This window comes from Epinephelus fuscoguttatus, linkage group LG3 (assembly GCF_011397635.1).
Source record: "Epinephelus fuscoguttatus linkage group LG3, E.fuscoguttatus.final_Chr_v1".
Classification (NCBI taxonomy): domain Eukaryota; kingdom Metazoa; phylum Chordata; class Actinopteri; order Perciformes; family Serranidae; genus Epinephelus; species Epinephelus fuscoguttatus.
Window position 1 is genome coordinate 4290502 of NC_064754.1, and position 25878 is coordinate 4316379.

Sequence of the window (25878 nt, forward strand, 5' to 3'; positions counted from 1 at the left end):
GATAAAGTTTTAAGACAGTTAATCTCACTTCAGCCATATTTGCAGCAGCAAAACGTATCTGGGGAACTGAAAAAGCAATTGATTATATTATTCTAGTAGCCTACCTAACGTTTAATTTGTATTTCTCATATTATTAATTTATGATAAAAAAAAATTACTTGGCCGTGTGTGACAATACCACATTGACACACAAAAATACTGCAGTACTATGCTGTATTGATTTTTTTTCCACAACCCCAAGTATTTACTGACATATTTTATGTCGCAGAACAAAACATTATTGTCTCTTAAGCTTGTGTTAACCACAGAATTTATTTCAGGCATCTATTTAAAAAAAACCCAAAACATTCACAAAATTGCTAACTCATTTCTAGGTTTTAGGATTCATTCCTCTAACACCAATTGCAAACCTGATTAAAAGGGTGACAGATTTGGTCTTCAACCCCCAACAATCCAAAACAACCCTGATGACATCATTATGACATCATCTGGGGAGTGCCTCTGTAATATAGCCTATGCAGTGTTAAAACTGACATCTGCGCGATTTAATGAAGATATTGATCTCACCAAATATTCTATTTGAATTTGCTTATAAAATATGTTGATGCAGTTTAGAGTAATATGAACTTTGCACTTGGGTTATGTTTGTTTGCAAGAAATAAATAAATGCAAATAAATGAGACATACCAAGGTTAAAAAAATAGATGAGTATTATGATTTAGAAATATTATAGCACAGCAGATAAAACCAATGACATGTAAACCTGCAGCTGCACTGCAGGAACACACAGGATGCTGATTCCTGAATGAATATTATAGAAATAGTAAAAGATGAATACAGTATTTTTATCAGTTAATATCTTTGTCCTGTTTTAAAGAATGAAAACAGAAATCAGCTGTTGAGATGTGGGGCTGAATCAGGTATAGCCCTGTGATATTAAAACGCCACAGACTAATTTATAGTTCCCATCATCGGCGCTCATAAAGTGGTATTATGGGCTGAGCGGAGGAGGAGCGGGTGGGGCCTGGCTGGGAACACAGAGGCAGACTGTGGTCACTGACCGGAGACTCTACTGGCTTTTATTCTACTCAAATCAGACCGCATGTCTGACCCAGGGGTCCGCCTGCTGCCGGGAGCAAACTGCACTCATTTCCCCAGTATTTGACAGATGGATGCTGTGCTGTCGTAGAGGAGGAGGATGAAAAAATCGCCTGATATATTTTTTGGCATTTTCGCTCATAGCCTATTTATGGGAGGCAGCGGCGGCTTGGCCCTTTCTTTATTATAGGAAAGAGATCTCCGCGGTTAGCTATGTGAAGAGCAGATCGCCTAATAATTCTCGTTTCGCGCTCCTGAGGAATAATTATGAACAACGCGCAGGATATGTCGCCCGATTTCGTGTTGATGCGCCTGGTTTCCGCGGCCGAGGATGACCGCTTGGACGCGGAAAACGGGAATCTGCCGCCGGGAGGAGTGGTGGCAGGGCTGGGGAAGGAGGTCCTGGCTCACAGCGGCGTCAAAGCGGGGTTGGATATCAGCCGAGATCCGACGGCGGGCCTCGAGCATCCCAGCAGCCGCCTGAACAAAGCCCAGCCGAGCGGCGAGGGCACGGCTGCACCTGACACCGGGGTGACGGAGAGCCGAGCCCCGCTGTCCGCGCCTCCTCCGCCGCAGAGCCCCATGGAGGCCCAGGGCTTTGACTTCGCTCCCAGCCCCGGCCTACGGCCTCAGCTGCTGGTCTTCTCCAATATAATGCGGAACGGAGAAGGGATTTTAGAATTAGACCGTCGGAATCAGCCGAGGGATGCTCTGGGTTTGGACCAGAGCCCGGGGTCTGGATGCACCGGCCCGGCTGTCAATAACAACACTATGAGCCCCGGAGACGTTCAGCAGCAGCAGAACCTGCTGGACCGGACATGGGGAGCGCATCCGCCGGTCTCCGTTACCGCGGAGATGCAGGGAGCTGCGGAGCTTTGCCGCCGGCACCGACTCATCACTACCCCACCCGAGTGGCCCTTGTTGACGGAGAGATCCAACCCTCTCACCGTGATTGACTCTAAATGGGGATGCGCCTCCAGGGACAGAGAGGGAGCCGTGTTTGAGCTGGCCCGGCGGTTCGGGGAGCTGGGGGTCGGTGCGGTACCCAAGATGCTGCTCAAAGCAGGGGAGCTCCCGCAGTGTTCGTGTCAGGGCGCACACAGGCCGGCAGGAGGGGGAGTGGAGCCCGGGGATGACCCCACAGAGACCAGCGATGCTTTGTTGGTCCTGGAGGGGCTGGGGAGCGGGGATGTTGCCGGCCTGGGCATGGACGAGTGCCCGGAGGGTGAGCCGGACGACGAGAACGTACGCCGCGAGTTTTTACTCAACAGGAAACGAGAAATAGTTCAGAAAATGTCCGGGACTTTCTCCATCAGCAGTTTCCAAGCGGAGCTGAGGCGGCAGGTGGAGGGGATGGCCCCGGCGGCGACCGAGGCGGCGGCAGCGGCGCACCTTGGCGCGCAGGTGTGCAGCCTCCACGGGAACTTAGCCAGTCGACTCTCGCAGGTAAGCTCCGGGGATTCAGAGGTTGTCGCCCAGGTTTCAGTCACGTCACCGTCATCTACACCGGTCCAGAGCTCACCTTGGGCCACGAGCCCAAACCTGAGCCAGGCGTCGACACCCAGAAGGCGGCCGGAGCGGTGCGCCAGTGCGCCACGGACTCCCACGGGCTGGGCCGCGGGTGGGGAAAAGACGCTCAAAGTTCCAGGGAAGTCCAAAAAGGGCTCGTTAAAGATCCGCCTGAGTAAACTGTTCCGAACTAAAAGCTGCAGCGGCTCCAATCACCTGCTGGACAAGAGGCCCTCGGTGACCTACTCAGTATCTTCTGCCGGGAGTCTGGTGGACATGGCGAGCACAGCTGGTGCTGAGCAGGACACAGACAGGTGAGCCCTTCCACATGAACCTAAACAGTCTAACATCATTGCAATTTAATATTCTTATTTCCCACAATAAGTGAGAGGAAGATAACGCTTGCTTGCATGGATGACACATGGGAAATCATTCCAGGGGAGTAATCAAGGCCAAGATCTGAACTGGTGTAACACTGCAAAATCAGCAGTGTTACATCACCAGAAATATGTCCAATATTTCTGCTTTCAAGTGTTCTTTCATCAGTTTCCTCTGTTGTGTTTTGATTGGTAATTAGATCTGGCCAAAATGGGGGTCCATAAAAGGGAAATGAAGTAAAAAAGATCTGATTGTTTTCCAATATGTAGGTCAGAAAGATAGCTACAGGCAACAGGAAGTCATGCAAGGAACCTCAGACTGATCTGATGTGCAGAAGACGTGTTCAATATTTTAAAAGAAGCAATGCATTTTGATTCCAGTCACTGTTTTGAAGACTCATTCAGAGTCCAGACATGTTGATTCCTCTCCAAGTTGTTGTCATTCTGCTGTGGACTTTATTTTTGTTATAAGCTGTGCACTCACTGGTTTCTAATGGCTTGAATTAACTCCTTCAACTGGCGGCTTATCGGCCTTCTCCCAGACACCCAAGAACTTTTTCAAGTGCTGCATGTTATTAGATGCAGAGATGTTTCAAACCTTTGTGGCTTGTCACCCTCTATCCTTCTCACTGCTTAGTCATTATTCACAGCAGCACACTCATATGATTAAAAAAACATAGCTTCAGAAGTCTTGACTGCCAGAGCTGAGAGCATCAAACAGAAAAAGTAAAAAAGCTGCAGGACCCAAAACTGCACTCATACCGAAAAGCTAATTTTCTGAACCTCTGCAGCACTTCTTCTTCTCTGCACTCTAACTCTCCTCTCATGTTCCTCTTATTCTGTCTGTCTTGATGTCTGTCCTGCAGCCACAGCCAGCCCAGATTGACCAGGGCCCACAGTGCCTTCTCCCCCGCCTCCCTCTCTGCCTCCCTATCTGCTTTCACTGGTAAGGGCTGCGCTCTGCTTTGGTTCTAACCCTGGTTCCCTCAGAAATGCTTTCCTCCACAGATAAAACTCCCCCTGACACAAGACACTCCAAACTCTCTGCACCTAAAGATTATTTTTGTTATTGATTCGTTTCATCTATAAAATGTCCGAAAAAGAAGAAAAACATCCATCAACATTTCCTAAATCTCATGGTGACATCCTGAAATCGTTTTTTTATCTCCTAATCATCAATCCAAACCCCTCAAATATTCAGCTTACTGTCACATAAAACAGAAAAGCAGCATCATCACAATTGTGGAGCTGTAACTTAGTGTTTGGCAAGTGTGCAAAAAATGTTTTGAATAATTCCTTAAACATTGAATCCAATACCAAAAAGTCGACAGATCTGTTTCTGAAATAGCATCTTGATCATGTTTACAAAGGCCTGGGCAATATGGCAAAAATTTTTGATCCATAATCTTGAGTAATGTGGATTTAATGACAAAATGGTTAAAGGCAAATAATTGAACAGTCTGCTAAGTTCATAAACATACATCACTTTACTGTAATGCAACCTTTAAAACCAAGGAAAAGAGAAGCGTATTACAATATCCAAAATCTAAGACACTATCTAGTGTCGTATCACGACATTGATAAAATATTGATTTACTGCCCAGCTAGGGGCATTATAATGGTTGCACTGGGGCCCTTGGCGTGGAGGGGCCCGATTGCCACCTGGAAATATGCCTGTGTTCGAAAATGAACTCACGTTTAATCAAAAATTGTGCCATTTTCTATTAATCCTTCAAAAAGGCAAAACTCATCTCCATCACGGTTTCCTGTTTTTGTAAAATATAGTGTCAATCTATAACAAATTATATTCTTATTCTGCATAAACTACAAAAAACATTTTGTTAAACTAATAATTTCCTATTTTCTTTTGTAGTTTTGTCATATACAGATATGTACTGATGATTGCTGGGTGATAAGTATGTTGATTTAGTCCAATGTCAAGTCTCTGTTTAATCATATAAAGAGACGATACAATTTACAGCAGCTAGTTTAGGTGCAAAATCTTTCAAGACTGACAAGCTGGGCACATCTGTAAGCAGATATAGCATAAAAGCAGCAGTAAGACGGACTGTTGGTGAAATATATATATATACACCTAAAACTCTGTGTGTGTGTGTGTGTGTGTGTGTGTGTGTGTGTGTGTGTGAGCTTCATGAGGATGAACTAGGGCCCGTCATATCAGCATGCACTGGGGCCCATTGTACCTACCTTAGGCTACTGTGCCCAGCCCTACTCATACATTAACATTACCGTGGCCAAGGAAGTTGAACTTGAGTTTGTTAGTGGTGCTTTGTGGATATTGAATATCTGTTTATCTATATTTTTATACTTTAACCTTTTTTGATATTTTATATTTGCACTCTTTCCCACTTGCTGCACAGCAATACTGCAGACAGGTCGACCAAATCTCTGTTACTCTTTATTACAGACTTTTAGGCTAAATAGACATTTACTCAAGTTAGGTAGGTCACACATCTTAGATGAGAAGATTGATATCAAGTTCATCTCTCCGCATTTAACAGTGTTTAGCTAGCCTGATTTTATAGCTCAAGTTTCAAGTTATCTATTTATTGTCAAATGACAACAGTCACAGAGAAATAGTCAAATAAAATCTGCAGGCTCCCTCCAACAATACCCCATTAAAAAAAAATAACAAAGAATAATTTACATAGCTCTTTTTAAAACCAAAAGCACTTTGCATATAAGATAACTATAGAATAACAACTACTTTGTAAACTACCTGAAAAAAGCACCAAAATCTGCAGTACAATAAATGCATGAAGGCCAAGAAGAGTAACTTCGCTAACATCACCTCACTGAATCCCTGTCCTGGCCCAGTGTCAGCTCAGACATTCATGACAGAGACACTGCTGCATGTCACGCTGCCAGGACTGCTGTAAAATAAATAACTAAAAATAAGTAAATAATACATTCGGTGTCGGAGATGCACTGATTTCAGGTGAAGAAGGACCTTATTTTATGTCTTATTTTGATGCAAAGATTATTAGGTTAGCAGGAATGTAGCACAACATGGAAGTGAAAGCAGAGCTCTGTTTGTTTAAATGTCAAAGTCCAATAAAACATATTTTTTATCCCTACAATCATTGAATAATTGTGCTAAATAATCAAGATCTCAATATTGATCAAAATAATCTTTGTTGCCATAATTGTGTAGCCAAATCTGTGATTATCGCTGATGTCAGGACAGCTTGTGGACGCACAGTGCCCATCCTCCTTTGGTGCCATGCCGTTGTTCCAAAGCCCCATTAGTCCAAAAAATGTCCCACTGGTCCGAAAGCCAATATCTCCAACAGCCTATTATCCCAAAAACGAATGCCCATTGCTCCAAAGTCCTGTGTCACCGAAAATACACACTCCTTGCAGTTAGTTTCAGTTTCCTGGCAGCGTTTGAGCCACTGATTCCAGGTGTTTTTATCAACACTTACCTGCTTTTCCAGAGGATTTTGACCCACCAGATGTGGATGTTTTAACCCAAAACATGATCTTTAACCAAATAACCAAGCGTTTTTTGTGCCTAAACTTATTCATACATTCACCACGGCGTTGTTGAGAAACATATCTGCGACAAAATAATGTACAAATGTGACATATACTTGGTTTAGGTGGTACAGGAACCGAGTATCAAACGTTCCATGTACTGACTATGGAGGCCCGAGCGTGTCAGGTAATAAATGAAACAAAGTTTGTGTAATTATAATACTTAATTGTACATATGACTTTGTTACACAAGTTACTGCTGTATGATTGACCCTGTTACATATGGAGTTAGCACCGTTAGCTGCTAGCTGCTGGCTCAGCCACCTCCATGTTGACAACCGTGTCCAGACAATTCATGCTCTGAATTTTGCATATCGCTCCTTTAATGTTCTGATAACCAAAAGTGAGAAAAGTCATTCAAAAACTGGCAGAATTTCAGCTTTAAAAATGCTACATGTTTGTAAATCTGCAACCTTTAACTCTGTAACTGGAGCACCAGATAAGATAAGACACAAAAGGCCTTTAGGAGAGAAGGGCGAGGAGGTCTGTAGCTCAGCTGGCAAAAATTATTTAGCTGACTTTATGAGAATCGTCCCATATAACGTCCGCAGGGCTCAGCAGCACATTCTGGAGTCCCACATTGCTCGTAGATCTCAGTTTTGCTAAATCCACTTTTTGAATGTGATGATTTCTGTAGTTTAATAAACACACGCTCTGCACAGGCCCAACCACCAATTAGACAGAAACATTAAAGCTGCACCACGCAGGCAACATTTCACGTTGGCTGCCCCCAGAGGAGCCAGCAGGGTGAGTTGTTTTAAATCTCAGGGACTTCAAAACCCAGAAGTCCTGTGCAGAAACGTGCTCGTGTTTACCAGCTGGTCTGTGATGTCTCACAACCAAAGAAGAAGAAGCTAGAGAGATGCTAGAGGAAGAGATCTAAAGTGGGTGAGTCCAGCTCTCTCTGCTGCTCAGTAGACGGTGGGGATTTGGCTCTAATGCTTGAATTTGTTTCTTTCCCTGCCAGTAAAACATCCCCAACTGCAGAATTTCACTTTGGTAAACAGTGAATCTGCAGCATCTCAATTAGCCGGGATGGGATGTCCTTCTTTATTGCAGTGATTTAGGCTGATTAGCCGGGTGTAATTTTCCATAAGCATCCTGCCCGGTGCAGCTTTAATGGCACTCTGCAGCACAGACAAAAACAACACACAATCGCAGAAACACAAACCAGCGCCTGTTGGTACTTTCTCTCACTCTGGTGTCTTTATCTCACTTGTCATTCCCTCTCCTCCTCTTTTCTCCTCTGCATCTCCTCTGGCTCCAGGTGAGACTGTTTCTCTGGTGGATGTGGATATTTCGCGGCGAGGGGCGAACACGCCACACCCTCCCACGCCTCCCCCTCCTCCACGTCGAAGTCTCAGTTTGTTAGGTACTTTTCTCTCCTTGTGTTCATCTCGTCTTCTGTTTCTCCTTCATCTTGTTCCTTCTGCAGACAAATTATAAATATGATAGTAAGAAAGCAGAAATTGTCGTTTCTAAACTATACAGAGTGCTACACTTCACCCTGTCTCATGGCAGTTTCTCTCTGTCAGTCATATTCTTACTTAATCATTTTATTTTCTGTCACAGCGTTTCCGAAAACAGACACAGACAAGTTTTGTAATCTGCTGTAATCTGATTGGGGAAGCTTTGAAAGGTCAGCTGCAAACTACAGAATTCAATTTAAAATCTGAGAGCAACGACTCAATCGATAAGGAAAACAGTTTGCCTCTCCTCACAGGAAAACAGTCTGTGCCACAGGAGGGAAAACAACAACTTTTATTCTTTTGTTTGGGGTTTTTAGGGGCGTATTTGTCTGTTTATTTTGTCTTGTTGCTTTTGTTTTTAGGGTGATGCAGCGTTTTGTTTTGGTTGACCGTTATCTAATTTTGTTCAGATCAAATTATAGTCTTTTTTTGGGTCAGCAAATGCACTGGAACCAAACACGCAAATCAGGGGTTCCAGGGGTTCAACACCAATGCATGAATATGTGACTAGAAATCAATTTTAAACAATATGAAACAATATTTTCTTAAATGTTAGAGCATTTTCCCCCTAATGTCTTGTCTGTTCTCTGACCTTTCAAATGCATATTTTTGCTCCAAGCCCAGTGTTATTTTCTGACCTACATATGAACCACACTTGAGCATCTACTTGCTTTAAAAAAAGGTTGGCAGTATTCTATATATTTTTTCACTGTCTACAAAATCCCATTAAAAAAACAAAACAAAAAACGACTTCCCGACCCTGACTGTATATAGCTTCATTTTTTAAAGTCTCAGTAGTTTCCTAAAATAGCTGCTCACTGTAGATTTGATCAAACAAAAAGGAGATGTAGTGCATTTGCTGGGAACTATTTTCAGTGGCGGATTAATCCACATTTAGTGCTGTAGTGAGTATTTGTGGCAGCAGGATGGTGAATGTGGGACTGAGTCAAAATAAACCGCAGTGTGTGTGTTCATGGTGATGAAGGAACATGTCACCCGGTGCAACAGTGGAGCGCTCTGATGTGTTTGTAATGACAGTGGAGCTCCAGGCAAAGAGGAAGACGATGTATCGGGCTGCAGATAAACACGAGTTACATGTTTATGTGTGTTAAGTGTGTGTGTTGGAAACATTCACTGTTGGTTTGAGTCGGAATTTAGGATTTGTTGATAAAAGATAAAGTTAAATCCACAAATTAGAGGAATCTTATTGGGCAGTATTAAGAAAAAGGTCTTTTAATTTGGTGAACTGAGACTTCCTGACTGATGGTGTTGAAAAACTCAATCGTTCCTTCCTTTCTTTATCTTTCCTTTCTTTCTGTCTTTCCGAAACCCTCTTTCCTCTTCTTTCCTCCCATCTTTACTTTCTTTGCTTTCTTTTTCTTTTCTCTTTCTTCCCTCCCTATCCTTGTCCTGCCTCCTTCTTTCATTCTTCTCCTCTCCTGTCCTTCCTTCCTTCTTTGCTCTCTCCTTTCCTTCATCTCCTCTCCTGCCCTTCCTTCTTTCCTTTCTGCCTTCCTGCTTTGGTATCTCCTTTCCTTCCTACGCCATCTCCTTGTTTCCTTGCTCTCTCCTTTTACTTCCTGTCCTACCTTCTTTGTTCATCCTCCTCCTCTCCTGCCCCTCCGTCCTTCTTTCCTTCCTGTTTTGCTTTCTCCTTTTCTTCCATCATACCTCCTTGCTTTCTTGCTCTCCCCTTTCCTTCATCTCTTCTCCTGCACTTCCTTCCTTTCTTCCTTCCGTCCCACCTGCTTTGCTCTCTCCTTTCCTTCCTCTTCTCTCCTGGCCTTCCTGCCCTTCCCTCCTTCCTTCCTTATTTTGCTTTCTCCTGTTACTTCCTTTCCTCTCCTCTCCTCTCCTCCCTTTCTTCTATGTTCTTTTCATTCCTTCCACTCCTGTCCTTCCCTTATTTTCGCTCTTCTTTCCTCCTCTCCCACCTTCCTCCTTCCATTCCTCCTCTCTTCTGCCCCTCCTTCCTTGCTCTTTTCTTTCTTTCTTGTCCTAAACCCTCCCTCCATCCCTCTCCTCTCTGACCCTTGCATCCTTCCTTCCATGCATCTTTGCTTTCTCCTTTTCATCCTGTCCTTCCTTCCTTTTTGCTCTTTCCTTTCCTTCCTGTCCTACCTCCTTTCTTCCATCTTTCCCTCCTGCCTTTGTATCCTTCTTTCCTTGACTCTTTGCTCTCTCCTTTCCTTCCTGTCTTACTTCCTTCCTTCCACCCACCCAACCCTCACCTCCTGTCTCTGTATCCTTCCTTCCCTCCATCTTTTCTCTCTCCTTTCGCTCCTTTTCTACATCCTTCTGTCCATTATGCCTTTGATTTCCTCCTTCCTTCCTCCCCCCCTGCTCTCTCCTTTCCTTCCTGTCCTTCCTCCAGATGACATAGCCGGGCCTCAGCCTGGACCTTTCCTAGTGAGTGTTATGGGCGCCTCCCTGCAGTCCCTCCCTCTGCCTCTCCCTCCTCCTCCTCCTCCCTCCCACGCCACCATCCAGCACAGTCTCAGCCTCAATGGTAAGACGGCGTGTCTTCTTGCACTAGTTGTCGGTCAGCAGCTGCTTTGATGTTTACTGAGAGGCTTGTGGTTTCCACAAATACGTCCAAATATGGTTATATCCTTTATGAAACAACGCTGTAGCTGTGGCATCATAAAATACTTCATGCAGCACCTTTAATTTCTCTGCACTCTTCTGATTTAGACGCCTTCCTTCGGGCCCTCCCTCATTCGACCCCATCACCTGGTGATGCTCCACCTCCTTCCAGACAGCCCCCGCCCCCTATGTTGTGCGCCCTGCGGCGGTCTGAAGCCAGCAACTTCACCGCCAGTCTGAGAGAGCTGGAGAAGGTAAGACTCTCACTCCTCACCTACATTCATCCATTATCATTAATGAAATTCATTTAGGTGCAGAGCGTGTGTGTGTGTGTGTGTGTGTGTGTGTGTGTGTTTCTGATTATTGATTAATATTATTGGTTGTTTCTAGCCTTGTGTTGAACATGAGCGTGAGTATCTCTTGATATAAACTGGCATTGTAAGAGACTGGTGAGACTGAGCTGCACAATTCAACTTGCAGAAGAACGAAGAGGGAAGGACGTTTCAAATGCAGTTTGAATAATAAAAATCCGTTCAGACATTGTGGAAATATAAAGTCAAGAAAACTGTCTTGCTCGCAGATTTGAAGGTGTATGTTTCAAGGACTATAACATCAGTAGGCTATAAACTGTAGGTGGATGATTTCAGCATATTAACCCAGGGAGACATACATTGAACATTTAACTGAGGGAAAAATGCTGAGGACATAAAGGCCGTTGAAAGTTCTCCCTAATGTGTCATATCAAGAGGATAATAAGCAGGGGAGCAGAGGACCCTGGGATCACAGTGAGCATGTTAGCTTGTTTGGATGAAAGTTTTAACTTTGGAGAAGAGAAGAAAGAAATCAGAGAGCCGAGCTGAGGCTGGTTTCTTACAGGATTACTGAAGGTTTCTGCTGGTTTCTCCTCAGTGTGGCTGGTACTGGGGTCCTATGAACTGGGAGGACGCAGAGATGAAGCTGAAGGGGAAACCGGACGGATCCTTCCTGGTCCGAGACAGTTCAGACCCCCGATACATCCTGAGCCTCAGCTTCAGGTCGCAGGGAGTCACACACCACACACGCATGGAGCACTATCGAGGTAAGACACACACGCACACATGTGTTCACTAACTCTAACCCCACACATGACAGCAGAATGGACGGCAGGTGCATGCAATATTTTGTGGATACCTGCACAGATGAGTGTGTTCACCGTTCCTTAGCGTCCCCATGTTTGGTCCCCCCTCTGGAGGACCAAAGGATAGCTGATTAACTGTTCATGCCAGTCAGCGAGAGGGGGCAATGCATGGATGCATGCACGTACGTGGTCGCAGCTATTTATGTGATAAGTGTGAAACTTCTGTGTTGAACTTGGAAACAGGAGCAGTCTGACGTTAAGACTCAAGGCTCATGTACTTTCTTCTCTAAGAGCTTTCAGTCACTTCTCACAGTCTTCCTCAGTGGATGCAGTTTGCTGTATGTCAATACATTTGTGATGCCTGGAATGTGACTGAAATTTTCTCAAGTAAATTCCAATTAATTTGAGTATAGGTTTACACTTTTTCAAGTCTGTCTTTCAACAGTAGTCACATGCTGTGGTAGAAAAATATTTAATACGGACATACAGTGTGTAAATGTGAGCATGACTCTTCATCGTCAGGGCATGGAAAGGTCTCAGAGTCCTTCACTGTTGGTATGCGTGTATGTGACAAGACACCAGATGTCTGGAGGTTAAGATAAAGACTTTGCTTTGGTGAATGGTAGAACAAACTCTGTCTGCGTTATCTTTACTTGATTAGTTTATTACAACACAAAGCTGATCAGAGGAGCCTTTGGCACAGCCTGTGTGCATGGACAGTGATTTACCAAAAACTTAAAGGAACACTTCAACCCCAAATGAGCATTTGTATATTTATTACTCACTCCATGTTGCGTAAAATTTGTGAAGAAAACTTTATTTGTCTTGTATGCCTCTACGGTGAACAAAGAATCCAAAAATGGCAATAATCTTGATGAATTGACGTTATAAGGGTCCACGTTTAACAACAGCAAAACTATGTCAAAACATCTGTTAACAAACCCTCACACAACTCATGCAGTATAATCCAAATCTCAGTTATGCAGTTGTATGCTCAGTACCACCCAAACAGACAGTGCTTTCCAAAGATGAACTGAACTGAAAGTTAAACTTAATCTAATTTTCCCTCGCTGACATGGGAGCTGCTGGTCTACCACTGCCTCGATTGGTAGTTTGTTTGTGTTACTCTCTAAATAAAAAAAGACGCTTGCTGCACCTTTTTGTTGTTGCCAGGCAACCGCCCCATCACCTCCTTACCCTAGCCTTCCCGTGTAATCAATTTACTATTTATTTCTTTGTTTTCATTTCGCAGTAATGAGTATCTAGTTGCTGATATGTTGAGGCAGAGGGTGCTGTCTGTAGCTCTGGTTGAAGGTGAGAGGCTGTCAGCAGATAAACAGAGATCTGTGTGGGTACATGAGACCCTAAAAAAGAGGCTGGATCATGGGGAGTACCACCAGTTGGTCCAGGAGCTTCTCCTCCATCATGGACGCTTACAGGCAGATTTTAGGATGACTCAGGGGCAGTTTGACAACCTGCTGTCTATCGTCGGCCCGTATAGCTCTGGGTATCCAGCAACCACTACCACCACTTTCTCCTCCATTGTTCACCAACTGTAAACTTGTTGTCGTGACCACCACAGAAGGCCCGCCTCTCAAATCATCTGATTGGACAGTGGGGAAAAAAGTGGAGAGGATGTGGGGCGCTTTTCTGCTCTGAGTTGATGTTTTTTCAACTTGAGGAGTTCAGAGCGCCCCAGCAAGAACGCCAGGTGCCCAGAGTGCAGAAACGCAAGGCGCATAGCAACGCTAAAACAGCGATCAAAAAGCTTCATTCTCATTAAAAACAATTTTAAAAAGCCGTCTCCAGCTGCTAAGACACTTTCTGTGTGATCGGGGCCTAGAGCACTAGAGTCACACTTCTCATTACGCATATACATGTACTACATTCCTGTTTATTCACTTTGCAATTCCTCTACACCTGTCTACTACAAATACATATATTTTATTTTAGATACGTTGTATTTTATCCATATCTTTTAAATCCTGCACTATTTTCTGCCTTTTTCTGTTTTTTTCTTGCATGTTTTATTTTTTGTACCAGAGATTGAAGTTTTTTTTCAATTGCCAATGGCTGCTTCTCTGTAATTGTTGTTCATATGAAGATGACAACTTGAAACTCTTCAAAATTAACCTCTAAACGTTATGCTTTCAAGGTAATAACCACATTCTGTTACATTTATCTTTTTTTCAAACATAGTCACATTGTTGTAGCTTTTCACACACTGACGATAACACGAACACAACAACAGAGCACATGAAGAAACAACAGAACACAAATAAATCTAAACTCAAACTCAACGTTATAGAGATCCAATAAGGTCACACTACAACACAGAAGCATGAATAACTCGCACAACACCGCATGCATATTTGCACACACGCCACATGTGTGACAAACCAACACGGTGACTCATGAAAGATACATGTGTAACCGGGCAGACACACACACACATGCATACATAAACGGGGCTCTACATTAATGAGTCACCATCATAAAGCTATAGAGTCATGCCTGGAAACACATTCATTATTCAGACACGCAGCCCCGACTGACACAACACATTCACATCAACACCATCGTGTGTGCATGAACGCACCGTGGCCTGACATGAATCGAGGGCAGATAAACAACCACTGAGCGGTCAACAGGAAGTCAACTCACATGCAGCAACATATTTGTATGTGTCTGTTCTCTCTGCGTGTCAGCTGGTTGTACATAGTGGGCTTTCTGTTCAGATTAGAGACTTTTATTCTGAAATCAGACATTAAACATTTGTTTGAGGCAGATTTTAGCCACATTAGCATTGTTAAGAAAGCTAAATATCTCAATAACTCTTGGATAGATTGCCATGAAATTTAATTTAGATATTCAAGGTCCCCACAGGATGAATCCTAACGACTTTGAGGTTGATATTTGTGGTTCACGGTGAAGAATATTGACAGCTATTAGATAGATCACTGTGAAATTTGCATCATATATTCACAGTCCCTAGAGGATCAATTCAGTTGCCTTTTGGTAATCCTCTGACTTTTCCTCTTACACGATCACCAGGTCAAAGACTTTACTTATTCAGTGATACAGCTTCAAATCTATTTCATGTATTGGGGTCAATGTGGTCATAGGGAGCTGTATTTTGATGCTGTCCAATAAAAGTATGTTGTATGTGTATATTTTTTATTAAACTAATTAATTAAACACAGAAGTTTACTGTAATTAGACATATGTTTTGTAATTAATGTGGGTGTGATTTATAGATGATGAAATGCGACATGTGACACATAAAGGCAAACATTTCTCTCTGCCTCCAGGGACGTTCAGCTTGTGGTGTCACCCGAAGTTTGAGGACCGCTGCCACTCTGTGGTGGAGTTCATCGAGCGAGCCATCATGCACTCCAAGAACGGCAAATTCCTCTACTTCCTCCGCTCCAGAGTCCCAGGTAAAATATAGGTCACAAATCTGCACGCAGCCCCGGGCCAATCAAAAATGGATGCGAGCTGCCACTTAGTGAGAAGTGCCTGAGAGACGGAGGAGAGGGGGAAATGTATCTGACTGTGTGTCTGCATTCACCCTGTGCATCATTTATGATTGTGAGAATGAATCTAAATGTGCTTGGTCTGTCCTCAACATTAGGTATGATTTCTGAGCAGGCAGTGTAAAGTAGCTAAATACATTTTCTCAAGTACTGTTAAATTAGATTAAGAATTAAATTAAAAAGAAATGAAAGAATCGTTTAACACTTGGCCAAAGGCTGTCTGTACTTAAAAATAAGATCCCTGGTTTTGCTATGAGATGTAATATTGGGACCACAAAATCAATGAATAAGCTGAAGGTGTATATTTTGAGGTGTTACATGACTGATGTGTTAAAACTCAGCGCAGCTCACAGTTTAGTTTTTAAACATCAGCACTGAACTGGGAGGATACTGGGTGGATTTGGAGATGTTGGTGGTCATTATGCCAACATCAGGAAGTGTATCTTGTTTCTAATTTGAGATCAGGGTATCCTTTATGCAAGAGAGTCTTGGCCAACATGGAAGCACAGATCACTGACAAATGACAGGATAGAAAATACAGTACATTTTCTTCACTCTCAGATACCAACCATACCTTCCCCGTGACACCTGATATGACCACCGCAGATGATATTCTTTGCTTAAACCCGTCATACAAACATTTAATATCCGCCATCTATGACAGGTTAGCGGAGATCAGACACGCCCTTCTTGACAAAATCAAACATACCTGGGAACAAGATTTAAACACTGCATTGTCGGACAGTGCGTGGGACTCTATCCTCAAACTGGTTAACTCATCATCTCTCTGTGCTCGCCACAGAGCTCGTCTATTACAGTTTAAGGTCGTGCACAGAGCCCATTGGTCTTAAGTCAGACTTTCATGCATTTACCCAGATGTGGACCCTAGCTGTGACAAATGTTGAAGAGGTGAGGCTTCTCTCACATGTATTGGACATGTCCGATCCCTGAAAAATACTTGAAGGATGTTTTCCAATCCTTATCCTCAATCCTCAACTTTGACCTGTAAACCCTGCCTCTGGTTGCTCTCTTTGGCACCACCAGAGAGGATGATGTACACCTGACTCTGATCCAACACCGCACACTGTCTTTTGCCTCTCTGCTGGCCAGACGGGCAGCTCTAATCAGATGGAGGGATGCTGCCCCGCCCACTCACGCCCAGTGGCTGAAGGACATTGTGTCTTGCCTTAATCTTGAAAAGATTCGCTACTCAATTAGTTACTCAGATGAAAAATTCCAAAAGGTCTGGGGCCCCTTTCTGAAATACTTCTAATGCTTCAAGTTAAACTGAAGATTCTGTGTTTGTTTCTTGTTCCTGTTGCTTTCTGTCAGTGTGTACTCTCATTAATTACCCCATTATTCTGAACCTGCCTTTTACATAGACGTCCCTCCTCCTCTTTTTTAATATTGAGCCTGAGTTTTAGCTCATCTGTCTTTTATTTTTTTATTTTGCACTATCCAGGAGATGGTGGACCATCCTACAGACAATATTCCGGCTGTTATTAGGGGGTTAGGGTATGGGGAGGATTGTGATTTGATTTCAAGCTTTGGTCCTCATCATACATATGCTTTAAGTTTAATACCTGCTGTGAATATGCTTTGTGTACTCATGTTAGAATTGAATAAAAATATTCTTGATAAAAAGAAAATACAGTACAAAACAGCAACGTTAGGTTAATTTAGTGTTAAAAAGAATACGTACTGGTCTGGTTGGTATTTAAAATTTCTCTTTTTGTCAACAAACCCCACAGAAATACCAAAACAGTGACTGTACCCTGAAATATCTTCTTCTTCTTCTGTGTCACAGAGCTTCACTGTTGTCCAAAAAACTATAGCCCAAACTGCTATGTTTATTTACAATAACATTCAAGTAGAGAATTCCCGTGTCACACACATAAAAGACTCAAAAAATAGCATGCACATCCAAAAAAATAATAAAAAACACTGGGTGCTGGACAGAAAACAAATACAAGAATACAAAAGCAGGTCTGCACACCAGAAACTGCTCCTTTTGGAAATTTTAATCATATCAACACATGTGACGCCTTTCATGTCTGATGAAGGTGCTCGAGCCCCAAAACGTCAAATGGTGATACATTTAAAATTTCCAAAAGGAACGCCTCCTTAATCAATTCCTTTTTAGCCACCTAAAAAAGGACCCACCAAAAAAATTAATATCAGTTTAAGCGTGTATAATTTTTTGATGGGGTATTGACATCGTTATAACAAAGCCACCAGACTCCATTGACAAAAACAATCATTTTAATGCCCAGAACTCAGAGTTGCTGGTCCACTGCTACTTCGATTGATTAGTGTGTAAGTTAAAGCGGAGCACATATTCAAATAAAGCACACACTTAAACTGATATAGTTTTTTTTAGGTGGCTAAAATATATTTTGCTGCAGCCCCCCTCCGCAGCAGTACATTGTGTAGCTTCCATCCCGGTAAATTTGGCGAATCAAAGATGATAGCAAAGCAACATAGTACATAAAATGAGCACAAACAGTGTTTACCTTTACATCTTTGAACTTTACAGTTACGGCTGAAACTGACGACAGAAATAAACAAGATTGCCGATTGTGTGTGTGTGTGTGTGTGTGTGTGTGTGTGTGTGTGTGTGTGTGTGTGTGTGTGTGTGTGTTACAGGGCTTCCTCCCACCCCGGTCCAGCTGCTGTATCCTGTGTCTCGCTTCAGCAACGTGAAGTCGCTACAACATCTCTGTCGCTTCTGCATCCGACAAATGGTCCGCATCGACCACATCCAGGAGCTTCCACTGCCCAGGTACCCCACTCTTACAGGGTCATTCATTCATTCGTGTATCCATTCTCTGTAACTGCTTAACCTGTTCAGGGGGACTGGAGCCTGTCCTAGCTGACACTGGGTGAGAGGCAGAGTACACACTGTAGAGTCATGTGATAGTACAAATATCCACCTGCTGAAATATCCACCTGTTGTGAACCATTGTAGAGCTCATGGCCTGTTGTCTCAGGACTTCCAAGATGTCATCCAACATTTGTCTCTTTATATATTTGATATTAAAGCGACTCTGGTCTTGCTGTGGGATTGAACATGAGGCTCTTTGCTCTCAATGAAGCATATAAAGTTGACGACAGCCTCTTGTTTAATTCAGCAGTACGAGCGCTACTACAACAAACACTGGGACACTTGGCTTATTTATTTCTCCATGTTTATCATCTCTCTTCAGACCACTAATATCCTACCTGAGTAAGTTTTATTACTACGACCCCGAGGAGGAGACGTACCTGTCAATCAAGAGCATCCGGAGGGCGGTGGGAGCGGAGCAAGAGGCCGAGTCGCAGACGTAGCAGCAGAGATCTTCTCAGCTCAAGTGAGTTTGAGACTAGTGTGAATGAACTCTGTCTTTAAGGTATACTGTGCAGGATTTTCCTCTGTATGAATGGACTCATACAGAGGTAATCCCTCTCCTTCATTACTAGTGACCCACTAGAAGTGCGTGGTGATGTATTTTTCTGCAGAGACTCTGCTCTCTGCCTGGATTTCTTCTTATAAAAAGGTAACAACCAGGTGCCAGACTGTAGGCAGCAGGCATCTGAGAGAAAGCTACAAAAATCACAGACACGGCACAGAGAGAATGCAAATATAGTGAGGCGAAACAGCAATCTAGGGTCAGCTTTTTACTTTCCTGGAGTTGATTTAAATATTTACTGTTCTTTATTTGTGTTTTTTTGCTATTTAATCATCCCTTTTTTACATTTTACTTCCAATGATTTGCTATATTTTCTGGTTTAGAAGCACATCAAGTTCCTAGTTAAACGTTTCATGTTTGATAAACAAGATTTAGTTTGATTTTCCTCCGTTGGGTGGCTGGGCTCAGCCTGAGAGATAGGGTAAGGAGCTCAGAGTAGAGCTGCTGCTCCTTTGCGTTGAAAGGGGTCAGTTGAGGTGGTTCGGGCATCTGATCAGGATGCCTGTTGGGCGCCTCCGGGCATGTCCCGTTGGTAGGAGGCCCCGGGGCCGACCCAGAACACACTGGAGGGATTATATATCTCATCTGGCCTGGGAATATCTCGGGATCCCCCAGGAGGAGCTGGTAAGTGTGGCTGGGGAGAGGGACGTCTGGGGTGCTTTGCCCCCGCGACCTGGCCCTGGATAAGCGGATGAAAATGGATGGATGATAGAAACATGATCTGCCTCCAGCATAACATGCTACGCTATTTAAAGAAATCATTGCTATTGCTGTTAGTTTGTGATTTGGCCAACAGCAGAGTTGCTTTGAAGTGTTTTCTAACCTCTGATCAGTGGTGAGAAGTCGGTGTGTAAGATTTAGGGGGATTTGGTGACATCTAGTGGTGAGGACTGCAGATTGCAACCAGCTGAAACTTCTCACGTTAGAATTCCTTCAGTGTTCATTGTTCAGGAGGTTTTTACCGGCCCGAATTAGCCGCAGGGGTCTCTTCGTCTCCAAAACAAACAGACTGGGTGATTAAAACCAGTAAAAACACTGAATAAAGCAGAAAATCAGTGTTTTTGCGACACTGGGGGCGGCTGTGTCTCAGAGATATAGCGGGTCGTTGATCCTCGGCTCCTCCAGTCTGCATGTAGAAGTATTCTTGGGCAAGATACTGAAATCCCCAACTCGCTCCCAATGGGTGTTCTATCAGTCTGTGAGAGCTTGTGAATGGTTACTGAGCAGCAGGTGGCACCATGTGTGGTAGCCTCGGACACCAGTGTGTGAATGTGTGTGTGAATGGGTGAATGTGACACGTAGTGTAAAAGTGCTTCGAGTGGTCAGAAGACTAGAAAGGTGCTATACAAGTGCAGTCCATTTAACACTCTCGCTCAGAGGGGCTTCTAACTACAGTGGCCGACGCAAAATAGTGAACGTCCCTATCCTGAGCCAGTGTTTGGTTTGTCTGCTCTGGGCTACTGTAGAAACATGGCGGTGCAACATGGTGATCTCTATAGACAAGGACCTGCTCCGTATGTAGATATAAACGACTCATTCTATGGTAACAAAAACACAGTGATTTTTATTTTCAAGTGATGATACACAAAGGAAACATACTTTTTCTTATTCTATTCTTAATCACGTGACTGTATCAGTTCATTCATATGAAGTTATCATATATCTGATAACATGTAAGTGCATCTTTATGTTATCTTTGTTTGAAACCTGTCTCTCTGCCCAGGTTTCTGTATGGAGGACTGATAAGCACTGGTCTGCCAGTCTTCCAGCATCAGCCAATCAGAGTCCCCGGATGTCTCTGTGTCTCCAGCTGGACTTGGATGGACCTCGCCTCTACCTTGACTTGGACTAACAAAAAGAGGGACGAGTGTTTGCAGCTGGACGGCGGGAAAACTGTCAGTGAGACGTTCAGGTGCAGAGGACTCAGCCTCGTCTTCAGAGGGACTGCAGAGACGTTCTCACCTGCGAAAACATGTCGGTTCGAAACAAACGGAGAATTATGAACTTTATTTGCAAATTTCCTGAAGCTACTGAACTGGACTTTTAAAAACACACAATGCACTGGTCGATTTGTACAACTGTTGTTTGCTGCCGTTTCCTTGTTTTTCCTTCCATGCTGTCAAAAGGAGGGTTTTTTGGATTAAAAGTTGCCCTCGGGACAGATATACACACAGAGGCAGGGCAGCAGAGGCCCATCACTGAGCAGTCAGACAGTCAGGCCACAATGTTGGAGGACCTATAATCTTATAGTGGGTAACCTGAATAGCTTTTCTGCCTGGAAATAACAAATTTACAATATTAGCTACAGTGCTAATGTAATACTAATGTCAGTAACAAATACCAGCCATAAAATTTACTCGAAATATGTGGATTGGTTCTCTCAGCTGGGCGTTTATACGTCATAAACATCTCCATCTTTTGTGTTTTTTAAGCCTGATTATAAGAACAAATTGCCATGTCATTTCAGTTAAGACATTTTGTCTGACATTGGGATTTCTGTTTGCGAGACGGGGCTATTTTGTTTTGTTTTAAACTAATCAGTAGTGAGAGATGTATCAGTCCCACTGATGTCATTTTAAATGTACATGGACGCTGTGAGTAGCAGTTACCTTATTTGCCATATCTAATGATGGAACAGGCAGATTACTACACCTGTAAAGTGACCATTTGTCCATCAGTTACTCACCGTGCGCTACCCACATGCCTCTGTGGGTACTGGAGAATTTAGAAAAGGCAAACATTGTAAACATGGCCCGCGTCTGCCAGCAAAACTATATCAAAACATCTGTTTACAACCTCTCACACAACTAATGCAGTATAATCCAAGTCTCATTAGCAGAGCTGAGGGCACACTACTTGTAGCCGAAGTGCTTCATATTCATAACATTTTAGTGAAAACGCATGTATCCATACGACTGGATAAATGAGACTTGGATTATACTGAGATCGCAGATACGAGCAGCTGAAATGAGTTTCCTCGCGGGGTGTCTGGGCTCAGCCTTAGAGATAGGGTGAGGAGCTCGGACATCTGGAGGGAGCTCGGAGTAGAGCCGCTGCTCCTTCACGTCGAAAGGGGTCAGTTGAGGTGGTTCAGGCATCTGATCAGGATCCTCCTGGGTGCCTCCTGTTAGAGGTGTTCCAGGCACGTCCAACTGGTAGGAGGCCCCGGGGCAGACCCAGAACACACTGGAGGGATAACATGTCTCATCTGGCCTGGGAACACCTTGGGGTCCTCCAGGAGGAGCTGGAAATTGTTGCTGTGGAGAGGGACGTCTGGAATACTTTGCTCAACCTGCTGCCCCTACAACCCCGCTACAGATAAGCGGTTGAATATGGAATGGATTATACTACACGAGTTGTAGTTCTCCGTTCCCTGTGGAGGCATGAGAGAAAATCAAAGTTTTCTTCACGACTTCACTGTTGAGTAATGGATACACAAATGGTCATTTTGTGGGTGAAGTATTCCTTCAAAGGGTAACTTTGGTATTTGTCAGTCTCGACCGGTTCCGTCTCGACTTGAAACCGGTCCAGTCTTGAGTGAGAGGACTGCAGCTGGCAGCAACGAAGCAGGCTGCAATGTAATCACATGGGGCAATTGTGCGCCCTCAGTGTATGTTGACTATGAAGTGTTTGTTGTTGCAATAAACAGCTCAAACTATTAGTTGTGTCTGACAACATTATAGAAAGGATCGTTACAGAGATAGACCTTTACGGTAAAGGGTAAGATCCTTTTTGTTTGACCTGAAACAGCCCCAAAATTGCCTTTGTCAAACCCACCAGACTCCATTTAAATAAACAGCAATTTTAGTGTGTATAGAGCCATCATATTTTTAGATTTAACCGGGTTAATTGAGGGTTTATGTCAACCAAACTGGAGCTGGCGAATGTCGGAAGAGTGGAAAGACAAACAAAGACAGCTTTTGTGAGTTTTATTTTGTTTTGCGGGATTTTGAATGAAGCATGTTTTATGATAATAAAATTACTGTTTATTTAAATGGAGTTTGGTGGCATTAGCAGCGGCCATTTCAAGGCTGTTTTTGGTTAAACACAAAGGACCTCACTCTTAAACTATCTGTCTATCTCATCAGGGGGTTTTTCAATCATGTTGTCAGACACTTAATATAACAATATGCGCCTGTCAGTGGCAAAACAAGCACATTTAGTGGATGTAAATTGATGATGCACAATTGCCCCAAGTGTTAACACTGCAACCTGTTTAGCTGCTGCCAGCTGAGGCGGTCTCACTAAATACTGGACCAGTTTCAAAAACTGTTGTCAAGATTAGTCACTTAAACACATAAGAATGAGACAATGGGGTCCAGGTTGAAAAATACCAAAGTTGCCCTTTAAGTCCACTTGGGACACCTGGTCAGTCTCATCTGTCCTTGCTGCCACATTTCCGTCACTATCTTCCTGGATGTCGCCAGCTCACCATGTAGAAAGATGATGTCTCCCATTTTTAATCTCGCCTACAAAGCTCAGATTGTTCAGTTGTCTGTCCAACAGGCACAAACAGCCTTCAGTGAGCACAACAACAGATCCATGTGAATCCCTGAACAAACCCAAACAAACCAAATCACAGCCTTCAGCATCACCAAGACGTAACAAGCAGAAATATCTTCGGGGAAAAAGTAGCGTTACTTCCTCTTGTTTTGATGTCACTCCTCTATTGTGGTGGATCGTATATTGATGTACATTCAGTCACCAAACACGCTCAACAACATCTGACCTCTGTTCAGTGGGAAAAATGGTCACAGTCATTGTCGTTGTTGTTACAACAAAAACAAACAAACAAAAAAATGAGAAACAACAACAAAATGTAATGTTGAGTGTCCTGCTGCTTTGTGTGTTCCCACAGACGCTACCTTCAGACTAGATGTCAGTTTCAGATGTCCAGTACGTCGCAGCAGGTGTGGAATGCAGTGTTGTACTGATTTCCTACACTTCCCAGGATGCCTCTTGGCAACTTTTATAAACAGGTTGTAGTTTTAAGTCACATGAACATCACTAGGCTTCTGCCCAACTAGTTCATAAACACTGAGCTGCGTCCAGTACTCACAGCACAACGTGTCCTGGAGATGCAGTGCATTCTGGTCTATTGAGGCTCCTGTTGGGACATTATTTGTTGCTCTGATATTACATTATTTCAGCACATGTAGTTGCTGTTTACATTTGAAGAGATATTTACAGTAACAGGGGAAAATACACCAAAGAAAAATTATCTTCAGAAATGCAATTTATAAAACAAACACAGTTTGATTCATTGGAATTTAAGGTGGAGCCATGTCGCTTATGATAAAATATTTATTTTATTTTTATTTATGACTAATGCACTTATGCTGATGTCTCTTAGATAATTAAAATTATTGAAATTATTTAAATGGATTTAAACACGAGAGTTGCAAAACTAACATGAAGTTAACTTACATCTGCAAAAACAAAACAAAGAAATATTCGACACTACTGTGTTGGGAGTTTAGGAGCCTTGTTTTTCCCATAATGCCCTGCCTCAGAGTGTGTATATCTGCCTCATCTGACTCATCTCTATCTGTCAGTTTTATTTGTTGAAATGCCCAGGTGTATTTTGCTCATTCTATTTCTCAGTACCCTGAAGCTGACTACTGGCTCAGCGATTTCAGTAAAAAAAGAAAAATAAACATTGGTGTGTGGCATCATTTTTCAGTTGGAATACTTTAATGATATGATGTTTCTGCTGTTGGAAGTCTGAAAATGTTTCATGGTTTTATAATAAAATAACAACCCTTATCAGTGGTTGGTCCCACTGGGGCTGACACCAGAATATTAGAGATATTGGGGTCATATGTCCAAATCCAAACTCCCAGAAAAATGTTTTAAAACATTTAATTATTTAACTGTTTAGATATAATGTCTAAACATTCTCTTTCTTAACATGAAGGTCAAAACTGTCAAAAGTATGTATTTCCAAAGTGGCATAGTCCTTGACAAAGACTTGTTTCTTCCTGCAGGTTCCAAAACCTGCTCCATGACCTCTATGCCATAAGGAACATAATTTTGTGACTGAAATCTGTTAAATAAGCTGCCAGTGTTTCATGGCTGCAACTAATTTTTATTTTAAATTTCAATTTATACCCTGAATACATTGTTGATCATTTGTTTGTTCTTTGAAATGTCCAAAAATAGTAAAAAAAAAAAAAAAATATTAATGCCGTTAGTTCTCAGAGCCAAAGTTGACTCAGGGGCGGAGCCAGGTGCTGTAAATGATGTCACCTGGGAAGATATTTCCCCATTTACAGCAGCTATATGCACATTTTTTCAAGGCATTTTTAATATAGAATGCCTAAAATCCTGTACGTCATTTGGAAAAAAACATGATAGGTGCCAAGGTAAAACAATCATCTTGTAGAGCCTACGTCCTATTTTGCATCTAAATGTTCTCCAACTGTGTTCGTCATTCTGAAACCATAACACAACAAATGTTGACGATGACTAGTTTCCTCTCCTGCCACCTAAAATGGGTTCAAAATCATTTGATGTCCCAATTTGTAAGGTGCGGCTGAAATACGTGAGACTCAGAAGTGGGGAGACATGTCTGCGGCAGCATGCACCATCCATTATAACCAACCAAAGCTGCTACACTGACCATGGAAGCCACACTTGCCCATGCAGATGCTGCACGGCTCAACGGCCTCCAACAGGTGAAACTTCTACAGAACTGTGTAGAAGACGAGTACAAGCTGTTCAAATTGAATAGGCCAACCTCATCATACCAGAGGCGGTGTGACACAGCTGAGCAACTTGATGTGTGTTACATTTCACGTCAAGATAAATCAATCTCAGTTCATCCAGCTGCATTATCGTTGTGATAATGTGATACAGTGAAGTTGGCTGCAATCGCCAGAGGATTCACAATCAGCCAATAGCACAATGACACCCTCTCCATCAGCCTATCATCTCACTGCTCCTCATTTTAAATATGGTTCTTTTTCTGCCTACAGTCCTTTCATGCTGCTGCTGTCACCACCCAAAGTCATCAGCCACCTCCACCACCACCACCACCTCCACCAGTGTCTAGACTCCATGGGGGGATTTATCTTGCTGCTGCACAGATGTCCCACAATCACAAATAATCTCCCTCTGGTGTCCGAGTGCCAAAAACTTTTGTTAAATCTTATCAGCACTGTACACTTCTGTACACTT

At 43.1% G+C, this 25878-nt stretch overlaps 1 protein-coding gene across 2 annotated transcripts; it reads left to right on the top strand.

Annotated features, from left to right (window-relative positions):
* The first annotated feature begins 1033 nt into the window (after window positions 1-1033).
* socs7 (suppressor of cytokine signaling 7) lies at window positions 1034-24363 on the top strand. Of its 2 annotated transcripts, XM_049572325.1 has the most exons (10): window positions 1034-2921; window positions 3851-3930; window positions 7810-7914; window positions 10386-10520; window positions 10706-10851; window positions 11507-11675; window positions 15026-15154; window positions 17897-18032; window positions 18457-18600; window positions 20423-24363. In XM_049572325.1, exons 1-9 carry the CDS (start codon window positions 1366-1368, stop codon window positions 18575-18577), a joined length of 2577 nt encoding a protein of 858 aa, XP_049428282.1. In that variant the 5' UTR covers window positions 1034-1365; the 3' UTR covers window positions 18578-18600; window positions 20423-24363. The 2 variants fall into 2 exon arrangements, with proteins under 2 accessions (XP_049428282.1, XP_049428283.1); XM_049572326.1 differs by lacking the exon at window positions 10386-10520.
* Window positions 24364-25878: the final 1515 nt, after the last annotated feature.